General features: G+C 36.8%; 2 protein-coding genes and 7 non-coding genes across 11 annotated transcripts in view; 8 read left to right on the forward strand and 1 right to left on the reverse strand.

The window, feature by feature from the left end:
- LOC116840206 (stomatin-like protein 2, mitochondrial) overlaps positions 1-6,758 on the reverse strand; it is a 172,520-nt gene extending 165,762 nt beyond the window's left edge. The window contains exons 1-2 of one of the 2 annotated variants that reach the window (XM_032806662.1): positions 6,654-6,758; positions 4,823-5,066 (exon numbers count right to left, since the gene is read on the reverse strand). In XM_032806662.1, coding sequence (XP_032662553.1) covers positions 4,823-4,927 — 105 coding nt within the window. In that variant the 5' untranslated portion in view covers positions 4,928-5,066; positions 6,654-6,758. Of the gene's footprint in view, positions 1-4,822; positions 5,067-5,952 lie in introns of both variants that reach the window. The other variant, XM_032806661.1, reaches the window with a different exon arrangement.
- LOC116854167 (mucin-12) overlaps positions 1-13,906 on the forward strand; it is a 77,460-nt gene that overhangs the window by 44,820 nt on the left and 18,734 nt on the right. For both annotated transcript variants that reach the window (XM_032835831.1, XM_032835830.1), the window contains exon 2: positions 12,987-13,050. In XM_032835831.1, the coding sequence (XP_032691722.1) occupies positions 13,020-13,050 (31 nt within the window). In that variant the 5' untranslated portion in view covers positions 12,987-13,019. The remainder of the gene's footprint in view (positions 1-12,986; positions 13,051-13,906) is intronic.
- Trnaf-gaa lies at positions 3,238-3,310 on the forward strand. The gene has a single exon. It is a non-coding gene; the product is annotated as a tRNA-Phe (tRNA).
- Positions 3,699-3,771, forward strand: Trnaf-gaa. The gene has a single exon. It is a non-coding gene; the product is annotated as a tRNA-Phe (tRNA).
- Positions 3,855-3,927, forward strand: Trnaf-gaa. Its single transcript has one exon. It is a non-coding gene; the product is annotated as a tRNA-Phe (tRNA).
- On the forward strand, positions 4,014-4,086 carry Trnaf-gaa. Its single transcript has one exon. It is a non-coding gene; the product is annotated as a tRNA-Phe (tRNA).
- On the forward strand, positions 4,173-4,245 carry Trnaf-gaa. Its single transcript has one exon. It is a non-coding gene; the product is annotated as a tRNA-Phe (tRNA).
- Trnaf-gaa lies at positions 4,332-4,404 on the forward strand. The gene has a single exon. It is a non-coding gene; the product is annotated as a tRNA-Phe (tRNA).
- On the forward strand, positions 4,491-4,563 carry Trnaf-gaa. Its single transcript has one exon. It is a non-coding gene; the product is annotated as a tRNA-Phe (tRNA).

A 13,906-nucleotide genomic window follows, 5' to 3' on the forward strand; every position in this document is an offset into this window, starting at 1 on the left:
GAGTCGCTTGGATAACGTTCGACGCACTTTCGACCGAGATGCCGGCTCGGAGATGACGCACCGTGTGAAAAGTCGCAAGCCGCGCAGCAAGTGATGTTGCTCGCAACGGATACAGAATTATTCGCGCAATTTTCTGATGAAACTACTTCAATTCAAACGACAGTCGGGTATTATTGGATTTTTATGCTGTAAAGCTATAAACGTTCCGTGTACAAATTTTGGCCCCATGTTACACCTTGAATTCTACAGTGCAGTAGAAATTAAGTTAGCAAAATAGATTTAATTCTAAGGATGCAATTTACTCCTGCTTTTACTCTGATATTACTTTGGATATTCAATATATGATATTAATTTGGATATTCAATATATGGATATTAATTTGGGAATTCAATATATATGTAATATAATATATAATAAAAATTTTCTTTTTTACTTTCTTTAGCGTCAAAATAGGTTTATAAGCTTCAAAATAGATGTTGAATGGAATAGTGAGGCTGAAAGTAGGATCAAAATTTTGACTCGGAATGTCGATATAAAATGTTAATGCAATTATAAACGGCTACAAACATATCCTTTCTAATGTTAATGCAAATTAAAGGACGTAAATCGATTTTGAGGAAGGGAGGTTGTCAGTATATATATCCTGTATATATGTTTATTAGTTTGTATGAATGTTCTTTTATAAGTTTTAGCAACAGATACCAAGTCTTGGCAGCGGATAGCACAAGCCTTGCTAAAGTTATTTGTTAATATGTACCAATTATTTGATAATGTTTATCTATATGTTTAGTTGAAATTATTTCACTAAAGCATCTATTACCCAGGCTTGATGATTATTACCAAATCTTTTTCTCGGCATATGATTATTAATTCAATTTGATTTTCGCGCTGACTTCTACCGTTAGGATATCAGGATAGGATTGCAAGTACATTAGAACATTGGAACATTAAATTATTTCAGGGCTTTTGAAGTTTTTGTTAAGCTTTGCCATGGTTGCAGCGCGCAACCTCAGGCGTATATCGCCGGGTACAAAGGGTAAACGTGCAAACGCGTTAAATACAAAGCGTTTCATTTCGTTGATCGAAAGTCGTTCCCGAAAAACGGTTTGTACGATCGATCTGGATCGCTTCGAAGCACGCGATACGTCAATTTAGGTCAGACTCGCGCATTGATAATTTCGGACGAAGGTGAGGTAACGGCGCGCGTCCGCTCGATAGGAATTACCGTGCCGGGAACGTAATCATCCAACGATCTTCTATCCACGAAGTCATTGCCCTTTTATATCCGCGTAAAAGACCTTTAAAGGATAGCAAGTGCGAGCTGGCGGTGGAGGCTGATCGGTTGTTGCCCTTCATCTTCAATTTCCTTTTGTTCCCAAAGCTCGTCGGGTCTCCCCCGAGGTTTCCTGCCGAGGGGAATTTGATTGATTTGCTACGATTTCCGCGGGATTCCGACGCGAAGTCGACGGACGGGGACGGAAGCTCCGCCCCGGGAGAGATATAGATATTTAAAGGGCCAAAAGAGAAGATTAACTCTCGGCACTCGGTGAAAGTACGTCATTACGACGCTCGTCGTGATTCCGCTGTCGGTCTATGCTTAAATTGCATTGGAAATAAGACGCCCGGCACACTGACGATTTCCACGGTAATCTCGGGGCCTCCTCGTGACGAAAACTGTGATCGGCGGGACCGCGATTGCGGCGACAGAAAGAAAGCAAGCAAAATTATCGGGTGATTTTACATCCTGTAATCCCACGTCAATCTATTTTTTCGGGGAGACGCGCGCGCGAGCGTTAACTCGAACTATTGCGAATTAAATCTCCGCACTGTTAAATATTGGAGGGTCAAATTTAAACCAATTTCTTGAGTTAAATAATATTTAGTTATTTTTAACTATTATGTGTATCAAAATTTACTATTTTAACACAAAACATGTGTTTAAAAAAACAATTACATCTAATCAACCCATTTAAAACAATATTAAGTCATTTTTTACTGAAACAAAGGTTACATTAACGTACATAATAAAAAATAAATTAAATTTCAGTCAAATTTAATACATTTCTTAAGTTAAATTATTTAACTCCATTACATTAATTAAATTAATTAATTAGTTAAATTAATTAATTAGTTAAATTAACGACATATTTAGTAGGAGCAGTGGCGACTTATAGGAATGGTTAAAAATAACTTAAATTGAGTATAATTTGACACTACGGATTTAACAGTGCGTGGATTCCTAAATGAGCGAAAACTTCACTGTGACTTTGTCATATTTAACATTATTAACAATACTTTTCAATTCGTGCTTTACGAAAAAAAAACTGCTATCTCATAGAGTACACTGAAAAAATATTTAGTACTTGTAACTGTATACACTGAGAAAAAAATTTAGTAAATTTCAAAAAACGTTTATTTGGATAGTACTGTGAAGATATTTGTTTAAATTAAGTAATTATTTTCTACAATTAAAGAAACAAATTTATATTTAAAACTTCTTTATTTAATTTTAGAAAATAATTACTTAATTTAAACAAATATCTTCACAGTACTATTCAAACAAACGTTTTTTGAAATTTAGTAAATTTTTTTCTCAGTGTAATTGTAGAAAAAATTTATGATTACGTAGAGAAATGATTTATGGTTAAAAGAAAACCATTTTTTAAAATTAAAGTCTAGTATAATGTTGGTGACCTTATGTGCATGTTGCCACTACTATTTTACTACTATTTTACTACAAAAAATATAACTGGGGCCAAAAATAACTATAATTTTAGTTAGGTTAATTACTTTTTTTCTCATTGTAGTTACCAGATGTATTGGTGAAGTAACTTCAACTAAACATGTGTATAATATAACGCAAATATAATTGAATAATTCATTAACTATTAACAAATGATTTTAGCAAGACTTGGTATCTGTTTTAGGGTTCCCAAATATTTGGAAATCTGACTATCCAAATATTCGAGATCAGTTCCGACTCGAAAACTCAAAACCTCATTCGCATCCATGAATTCAGATTTAGATAAATTATTCCTAACAAAAATTTTTTCTATATTTTAAAAATATTTTCTTATATAATTTTTTACTATATTTTTTATTTTGACATGTATGTTTATTTTTTTAGAAATTAGATACTAATAAGTAAAGTTATATTTTAAAAATTAATTATGGATAGTATTTCTACTCTTAAATTGCGTAATTTAGTACAGTGCAGTATGAGGTGAGCGCTCGTGAGCCGAAATAGCTCAGTTGGGAGAGCGTTAGACTGAAGATCTAAATGTCCCTGGTTCGATCCCGGGTTTCGGCATGAGATTTTTTTGCCTGACACATAAGAACATTGAAGAAAACCTGTATCTCCTGTTTCATATCTCATGGCAAGGATAAGATGATACGAGCTGAAGTAGCTCAGAAGAGCATTAGGTTAAAGATCTGAACATTCCAGATTCGATTCCGAGTTTGAAGATCTTGTTCTTTTTTTGTCTGATTTTATAAAAACATTGAAGAAGACTTATTATCTTTTTATTCTTCACGGCAAGATTGGGGCAACAGCTACTAGTTGGGAGAGCGTTATACTGGAAATCTAAGTGTCTCTGGCTCGATCTCGAGTTTCGGCGTTAGATTCTTGCCTGACTCTAAAAAACATTTAATTAAACCTCTTTTACATTGTTCCTCACAACAGGAGCAGGATAACACGAGCCGAAATAGCTCAGTTGGGAGAGCGTTAGACTGAAGATCTAAATGTCCCTGGTTCGATCCCGGGTTTCGGCAAAAGATTTTTTTTATACTTGATGCATAAGTACAATAAAGAAAACGTACTGCAACTTCATTCCTTATGCCTGGCGGTAACATAAGCCGAAATAGCTCAGTTGGGAGAGCGTTAGACTGAAGATCTAAATGTCCCTGGTTCGATCCCGGGTTTCGGCAAAGGATCTTTTTTTTTATACCTGATGCATAAGTACAATAAAGAAAACGTATTGCAATTTTATTTCTCACACCCGACGATAACATGAGCCGAAATAGCTCAGTTGGGAGAGCGTTAGACTGAAGATCTAAATGTCCCTGGTTCGATCCCGGGTTTCGGCAAAGGATCTTTTTTTTTATACCTGATGCATAAGTACAATAAAGAAAACGTATTGCAATTTTATTTCTCACACCCGACGATAACATGAGCCGAAATAGCTCAGTTGGGAGAGCGTTAGACTGAAGATCTAAATGTCCCTGGTTCGATCCCGGGTTTCGGCAAAGGATCTTTTTTTTTATACCTGATGCATAAGTACAATAAAGAAAACGTATTGCAATTTTATTTCTCACACCCGACGATAACATGAGCCGAAATAGCTCAGTTGGGAGAGCGTTAGACTGAAGATCTAAATGTCCCTGGTTCGATCCCGGGTTTCGGCAAAGGATCTTTTTTTTTATACCTGATGCATAAGTACAATAAAGAAAACGTATTACAATTTTATTTCTCACGCCCGGCTGTCACATAAGCCGAAATAGCTCAGTTGGGAGAGCGTTAGACTGAAGATCTAAATGTCCCTGGTTCGATCCCGGGTTTCGGCAAGATTATTTTTTTTTTACTGTTAAACTAACTAAATACTGTAAGTTCGACATTCTCGTGGTAATATTTTTCACTAAAATCAAATTTCGTAATATTCAAATATTGTAATATGGATACTTGCAATATGGTTATTAAATTATCCGTACGTTTTTCAGTTCAAATAGTGGCGTAGAATTGTGTCTTTCGTTGCGAATCATTGCGATTTACGATTAAACATGCATATCGTATGACACTCTAGAAGTGTTGAAATTCAACACTCACCGTTTCGCGTTTGAAATCCATCCATCGACGAAACTCGCCGCTGCATCCCCGGGCTGCGTCGTTCCGCGTCTGGAATTCGCGGCGTCCCCAGCTTCCATCCCGCATCGTCCCGCGTTGTCCGCATTTCACGTCACTGCCGGTTCACTCGCGACGCAATTAATATTTATGCATTTAACGGAGTCCTATGCTCTCGCTGGCACGTACGACGAAAAGTTCTGGTTTCTCTCGATGCGGAACCTACGAACTCGTTTAACGAAAGACGAAATTGGAAATCGCCCGTCCCTGATGAATATTTGTCGCGGTATTATTCCGACACCACACACAGCACACGCGCGATACGATCAACTGCGACAGTTCGGGAGTACGGCGAATTTTATTATCGCGCGGGAACACTCGCGAATCGCGCACGTAAAAAATCACGAGCCGAGGACCGATCGTGCCGATCGCGAAATCAATTGGCCGATGCCGTTTGCGAACAACGCGGCTGCCGTGAAATTCAGATTTCACGCAGCGGGATGGCTTCGCCATATCTCCCCTCTGCGGGGATTATTCGCGATACTTCTGCGAAGACTGTTCCGCGATATTTTCGCGGATGACTGGCTCCGCGGCATTTTATTTTCGTAATGCTTCCGCGAATTTAATTTATTAGTCCTTCCTAATAATAATATTATCATTGTTGATATTTTAAAAATAAGATTAATGTTAGAATGAGATTATATGGCGTTGAATGAAGATAAATTAGTTTTCAAACAAGATGGATATAGTTAAATTAACACAATCATTTTCTCATATATAACCAACAATATTGATATTCTTGTTATATGAGAAAATGATTGTGTTAATTTGACTATATTCGTCTTGATTGAAAACTAATTTATCTTCATTTAACGTCATATAATCTCATTTTAATCACATTAATCTTATTTTTAAAATATCAACAATAAAGATATTCTCCAAGAATATTCTTTTTTCTGTGTATAAGTAAAAATGTATCAGTATTCATTACATAAATATTTTTTATTTCTTAGATATATTTTCTCACAGCGTAGCACGTCAGAAACAGAAGATTAGATTACGTTTAACCGCGTATTTTTTTTTTGAAACTAATGAAGATGAGTTATGGTGGTTACCTTTCAAATTACACCACGCTCTGAATGTTCACAGCGATCCCAGTGCGACGATTACACGCGCGAGGTATCGTAATTACTCTCATAAAAGTTTCAATGAATTTATCACGCGGGAATCGCGCGCGACAGGTGCCGAGATGTTCGCTTTCGTGGTTTAAACTGTTATGATTTGGAAGTCATCCTTTAACGACGCGTGTTGTTGTTTTGAAGATTACGCGCTATCTACGGCATGCGAGTCGTACTCGAGACCAGCGTTTTTGTGATTTCTTCGCTATTTAACGTGCTTCATATTACAGTTAATATTTTATGCCAGATTGCAACATTTAATTACTCACTACGCGTTTCGACAGCGACTATTGCATTCTTATGTATCGCGCGATTACTGACTATTAAAATCTTAACATTGCGCTTTATTACGATAAAAAATGATAATAAATAATAGAGTACAGATGGTTTGAGAACTTATATTCGAGAGGATTCTCGAATCTCACGAATACTTCGGTACAACATTCGCACTTATTGCGACAGAATTCGCGATGTAGTGGTAAATTCTAGCATTATTCGGATATAAGGAGATTTCGGTTGTCGAGCGCAAAAGGTTAGGTTAGGTTGAGAGTTAGATTAAGTTTAACCGCGCGTTTCTCTTTTAAGAGAGACTAGTGGAAATGGAATCTGGTACAAATAAAATTACAACGTGCTCTTACTGTTCGCGTATGATCGCACGTACGAAGTATCTCGATCACTCTCACGGAGATTTCAGTCAATTTAGAAAAGTCGGAAGTAGACCGCGGAAACTTCCGATGTGTGCGGCTTCGCGCGCGAGACTGTTATGATTTCGAGCTTCTCTGCCTATACGTGTGTGTTGTTCGGAAGCTCGCGTGACCTTCGGCGCGTCGAGTCGTGCTTGAGAATACCGTTACATGATTTTCTCAATTGTTAGGGCCGTGGCACATAGAAAAACTTAAGCAGTAAGACGTAAGACGTAAGCAAATTGACCAATCACAGTCGTTGATTCTTGGACCGTAAGAAGAATCAATGACTGTGATTGATCAATTTGTTTATTGCTTACTGTTTTACTGTTTTTCTATGTGCCACCAGCTTTAAACCTATTCGACACTATGATCTTAACGTTTCACGTTAGATTGTGATATATTTAATTGTTGCGTTTCGATAGCGCGCGCGCGTGTCTATTGCATTTCTGGACGTAAAGCGAGGTCTACAATAAGAACTTAAGCCATAAAACTTAAGCTTTAAGCCTGAAGTCGTAAAAAATTGACCAATCACAGTTAAATATAAGCAAAATAACCGACAGTGATTGATCAATTTCTTACGATTCCAGGCTTAAAGCTTAAGTTTTATGGCTTAAGTTCTCATTGTAGACTCCGTTTTACAGTGCTGTCAATTGTCACAACTTGACAAGATTCTGTGGTTGTATTTCTTTAAGAAATTTTACACTAAAAGAAAAAATATTTCAGAAAAATAAAAATATTTATTATGGTTACTAATAATATGTTTATTTATATACTAATATGTAAGGTATTTTTTATATTTAAGAAAATATATACTTCGTTTTCATAACTAATATATATCTACTGCAGCTATACTTTTAGGTATTCATATGTTACAAACGAGATTTAGCTGCCACACACAGATTTTTGTTGCCGCAACTTACTTTACTTTTTCGGTGTAAATGATACACAAAGCCTCCCAATGTGTTTTTCTTCATGTCTAAGACTGTTATGATATTGAGTTCGCTATCTACGTCCGTTATCTACGTTTGTTGTTGCGGAGATCACATGCTCTTCAGTGTACCGAGTCGAGCTTGAAAGTATCGCCATGTGATTCCTTTAACCTTCTGTGTTCGTTTCGGGTATACTTTGACCATGTTCAGGGTCTAAATAGACCTAATGGTGAGAACTCACTATTTAATTGATATATATGTATTTTTTTATATCTTTTATTTTAGCATTGTATAAGGTAATTTAGTACAATATGTACTGACTTTTTTTAAAATAACTGAACAAGTCGCGAAGTATCACATTTGTATTTAGAATATTACAAAACTATGTGAACTTTGAAACTGTTCTGGGTCGAAAAAGATCCAGATCACGGCTAGAAGGTTAACTGTGGAACGTGTTCTATGTTGCAATATTATTTCACTATGGGTAGCGATATATTTTTACTGCACGTTGACTGCCACGATGATCTCCATTGATTATTTCAATGCTCGACTAAAGTCTTAATCGCCACAGACATGGTGAATAAATGCAATTTCGCGGTGAACACATGCGTTAGCTCGGTTTCATTGACTCTCTATAGGCTATTCGATATCTAATTTGTTATGCGCAATTGGTTATGTATTTTACGTGTAAATTAGTGAGACGCAGCAACATTATAGCGTGGCAGTCGACGTGTTAATTGCTTAGTACACGTTTCAATAATGCCTGTCTCATTTCCATACGTTATACAGCTATCGATTCTCAGGATCCACGTATTATTAACCCGTCATCAGAAAGTTGGGGTCTGAGAGACTCCACGCATCCCATTTCGTTCTCCTTAAATCCTTGTAATATCTTCAGAATTTCTTTCTGTTGTCTGTTATTAAATCTCAATGTTCTACAGAATCGTGAAAGACATATTATAAGGTTTGAGAAATTATAAAAATACAACAAAAAAGGATAAACAAAATTCATCCAATTTCACCTTTCCAATGAGGAATTAAGGTGACTAATATTCAAATAAATGAGAGTAAGGATAATCTTAGAGGCAACTATGTGTGATTCGAGACATACCTTGCGATACCGCATTTGCATTCGCAGGAAATGCAGTTTCGCGACTATATCCGCCTACGGCTATAAACTGTGTTCAGTCTGGGGAGGGGAGACCAGAGAGAACTAGTTCTCTTCTAATTAATTACAAGGATAGAGTGGTTTATTTGGTCCGGAGGATTCACGGAGATTTCGGCTGCATTTCTTTCACAGATTTAATGTAAATTAACTGTAGTAGTTACCTTATCAATCTTACCACGCTTCCATTGCTCATGGCGACTCTGACGCGTTAACCACGTCGAGAGCATCATAAATCCTCGTTACTCCCGCTTCGATTGTCTTAACAAGATCGGAAATAACGTGCGACATCGTCTGTTACGCTTCTCGCTCATTCGCGTTAGAGAGGTAAATCATTTTCTCAGGCCAGAAAAAATAACAATATTCAATAAATATATATTCAATATTCATAAAACAGTGTTATAGTTATCGCCAAAATTGTTATTTTTGTTTTATTTCATTTTTCTTTCGTAAAATAGAATAGAAATGAATTTAAACAAAAAATTTAATTTTTCCTTTAAAACTAATAAAAAAATTCATTTGTTTGAAAATAAAACTTCTGTGACGCGAGAGATTATAACTCAACAACACTATTTTATAACTTTTTTCATTTTTAATTGAACTATTGCAGGAACGTAAATCATGCAAATCAGGCGTGCAAGAGCCGCAGACTCGGAGCGGCAATGGATGCTGTGACGTTATTTCTGCATGAAAGAAATTATAAATTTTTTCGCTTAACTTCTTCAGTGGTGATTCAGAATGACTGTGCGATTTCCCCAGAGTGAACATTTTTTTCTAAATAGGTATATTAAGATTTCTTTTCTACATATCGTTATTTTCTTTGAAGAATTTATATAAATAGAATATAAAATACACTTAATTTGTATTTGTTATGAGTGAAAAAATACAATACAAATTAAGAGAAATTTAACACTTTACCACAAAATTTTTTCAGACATCCCACTTAAGAAGTTAAATGTAAATATTATTTAATTACATATATAAAATTCATATATATTCATTTAGCGGTTTTTTCGGAATAAACTCTAGAAAAGTGTTGCTTTTCCCGATCTGAAAAAGTAACTTGCCTCCGATTAACGATTGTGATGTCTCTACGAGTATTCAACTGCGAATGCTGAAGGTCGCGCGACCTTCAGCGCAACAATGTCCGTAGATTTGTGCACTCGCTGAAATTTCTGTACGAAAGATATCTTACATTATACGATATTTTAATGGCGTATTCTCCGTAATTCGACCGGTCAAGTCGGGAATTCTGACGCGCGCCGTCGAGAAATACACGATTCCAGGCTTCCCTTCCATTCTAGAATTAATTTACTGAATTAATCTTTTATAATTAATGTGGTTAGGATTATACTTTAATGACGGGTATTGCTTAACTGTCACGCACACACGAATCTCTCCTACAACTCACGTATTCACGTGAAACCGTCGACGACCTAGCCCTAGGCGATGATCGTATCACTCACGTGAGTAGGGATGCGATTATATCCATAATAATAGCTTTCGGTGTAGAAATCAGCAATGCGTAATTCACGATTCAACAACCTGTTCAATGAGTATTAATCGGCGAGCTGTGGTAGTACGAGGTCTGGTATAACTACATTATAGACATAAATTGCAATTATATGCATTCACCGCGCGCTTGTTCACCGATAGGCAGAATATTTGACACGACTCAATGCATTACGGTATTCATTATGCGCTGGCAGCTTCGTCAATAGGCCTTTCGCGTTAAAACGGTTTTCGAAACCTTGCGTTATACGACATTTCAAAACCGATCTATCATCTTTTTTACGAATTTTTATTATTCTCTTCACGATCATATTGAGATCATCGAAGCACAGGCGGCCTTGAAATAAAAAAATAAACGAAGATGAGGAGATTACGGCGAGTTGCATTTTGGGAATGTATACGCAATGAATTCACGCGATCACTAAGAAAAATTGTCTTGTAGCCGTAGCGAAAATTATCTAGATGGATATCTAGAAGTAATCTAGAATGGATAAGAAAGACTAGCAAGCACTGCGATATCGCAGTATGTTTTGTATTTAATCAATACAGATGGCGAAGAAGGAATTTCTATCTGAACTGTTCGTAAAATTTCGCAAGAAAGTCTTTCAGTGGCGATCTATTTAGATTAAGGCTAGATTGACAATTGGTAGCGAGACCTAAATTTGCCTGCAGATATTGCCAGAATGCTGCTGCTGCAAATATCTACGTGCCACAAGCAATTTTCTAGCAGATACAAAAAACAGCGATAAATTTTAACCGTGACATTTAGGATTCTATCTGGACCAGCGAGATATTTTTCTAATTGATTCTACTTTGAATACATTTCTAATGAGCCTCTGTCGCAATATTTATAGCGTTAGGAATTAATGAGTGGAAGAAATGACAGTCAGCAAAATTTCCGTTGACAGATGAGGGCGTGAGGTCGATTGTGGTTTATTAAAAAAAAATTTGTAACCGAGAGATTGATAAAATAGATGCTCGTTACGAAATACTGTCAGCGCTGTCTCCATCAGTTTTAACAACGGATCGAAATAGTGTTGCCGCCCTGTATTACCCAACACGCGCTGCTGCATATTTATCATGCCTAATTATACAATACGATCACTCCATTTCGGATTGGAGCTCTTCGATCTGTCGTCCGAACCAGTTTGCCACGAACGCGCGCGCGCGCGCGTTTCCCTCTCGAAATTTCAGCCACCTACCGCCTTCTCTTATCTCCGCTTATTACCTCATCGATCGACAAACCGATATTGCCCGCGCGATTCCGAAGCGCGCTGCACTGCTGGAACAATTATCCCTTAATTAGACCTCGCGTCGAAAACACATATATTTTATGGTTCTCTCTTGCATGTCGATGCACTATTTTCGTGAATGTCTCACCTGTACGTCTCGTCTGTGTTCCCTTCTACCCGTCCCCGGAAATACAGCGACTATTCTCATACTTCTATTAAATCTGAAGACAGATTTCGTTTGATAATTAGTACATTCATAAAGTTGATCGATCATTGGAGAAACTGCCATTTATCGCGATACATTGCGTTGTCTGTAGAGTCCTTCTAAGCGATTTTTCTTCTTAACGAAGAAAGCTACTGAATATTGTTGAATATTTTTCATAAGAGAGGATTAGAAAAGTCAAACTTCACAGATTTATAATATTTGACGGCGACGAATGGAGACGTTCTATGCGTAAATCATGATTCTGGCATTTAAATTTATATCCTTTCGAGCGGGTGTGTCGTTGTATCAAGGTAGTTGTATTATGAAACGAGTTTCGTGTTGAAAGTTGAGCTACATATACAGCGAAATACTATTTGCTTGCTCGTCCAATTAGAGAAACACTATTCGAGAGCTATTTGTAACTGAAATTGGCACATTTCATACGTGTTCCACGTGTGAAGTTGGTACTTATATCTTCTAGTTAGTAGTTAGTGCTGATCTTATATCTTTTAAACTACAGGGTGCTTCAGAAATATGTCAACACTTATATGAAAGTAACTTTCTGCATATAAATGTAGAAATCTTTTTAGAGCAAATGTTGTATATAAGTGTTAACATTTTTTAAAGCACCTTATGATATTAAAGATATACGCCAAAATTTCACCCTCTTTCACCCTCTATATAGACATTCATACAAATTTTAGTTATTTTATTTTGAAAGTGCAGGAAAGTTTATAATTTTTTACAGTAATGCTCGAAATATATATATATATATATATATATATATATATATATATACATGTATTTGTAAATACTTATATATCTCTATTATCTGCGCATTTTTATTAGATTAACTGATGCATAAATAAATCACTAATAAGAAAAATAAAAAAAAAATAATTTTTTATATTTTATAAAATTATTAATATCGAGATGAAATTATAAAATTGTAATACTACACGATGATATTGTGTATGTGCATGTATCAACTTTGGTTTAAATTAAACTGTATTATTTAGATGGTGAAATAAATGTATAGAAACGTAATTTCGCTCGGTAAATAGTAATAACGTGCCACTAAAAATACGACATTTAGCAACATAGCTATTTTAATAATAACAAATCGTGATATGAATTTTGAAAAGAGAGAGGCAATTTCGCGTTATTTCGCATGGAATTCAAGCAAACGACATTATTGCCATAGCTCGCTCAATAAATCATACATATTGATGTTGTTTACAGAGGCTGACGATCGTGGCTGACGATCCACCAAACATGTTACGTCTCGTGGTCCTCCTGTTTCTATGTAAGTACAGTTCAAACGCATTTTCCATTGATATCGCGGAGACACATTCTCGATAAGTCAATACTGTCGGCGACAACGGTCTGGTAACCAGCAATACTCGTTGCGAATGTCCCACAGCGGACAGTAATGAAAATTCCCGCATATTCTGCATCGTTAGAGTTGTAATGGGTTTAGTCGGGACAAAGCAAAACAAGAAAAAATGAAACAAAAGAGGGAAAAACATCGCGAGGGAAAGGGCGTGTTATATTTTCAGAAAATGACCGTGAGCGCACCGCGGACAAATGTACACGCGTGTAGAAAAACACTACCGGAAAGTAATTTCCAGTTTTCTGTTGAAATGAAAAAGAAAAGGATAACGTGCTCGGAGCAAGTTATCACATTATTTCACAACACTTCGCGCAAACGTACTAGATTATCCGCTGTGCACCGATATATCCAGTGAAAGCGGTGTCATCGCAGGAACGAAGGTATTTCGCGGTAACGTCCCTAGAGAGGCTCTGGAGATTCACACACGTCAGTGAACAACAAATTCATCGGCGACGACCAATCGCGCCGACGGAATAAAAATTCCGTCGTCTGTGGCTTTGCACGCGCCGGAGACGTCCCGTCCATCTTTTGTGTCCCGTCCTTTATCTCCCTTTATCTTCCACGGTCTCTGGCATTTAAAGATCGGTGGGAATACGGGGAATACAATCGGCGAAATGGCATTTGCGCGATGTCGTGTCCGGCCGGGACGATGCGCGACGGTGGACAAACGATTAATCTCTATTGCGCGGTTACGATGTGAGAGAGAGAGAGAAAGAGAAAGAGAGAGAGAGAGAGAGAGAGAGAGAGAGAGAGAGAGAGAGAGAGAGAG

Source organism: Odontomachus brunneus, unplaced genomic scaffold (assembly GCF_010583005.1).
Source record: "Odontomachus brunneus isolate Ranch 3 - 2012 unplaced genomic scaffold, Obru_v1 Obru_scaffold_009, whole genome shotgun sequence".
Taxonomy (NCBI): Eukaryota; Metazoa; Arthropoda; class Insecta; order Hymenoptera; family Formicidae; genus Odontomachus; species Odontomachus brunneus.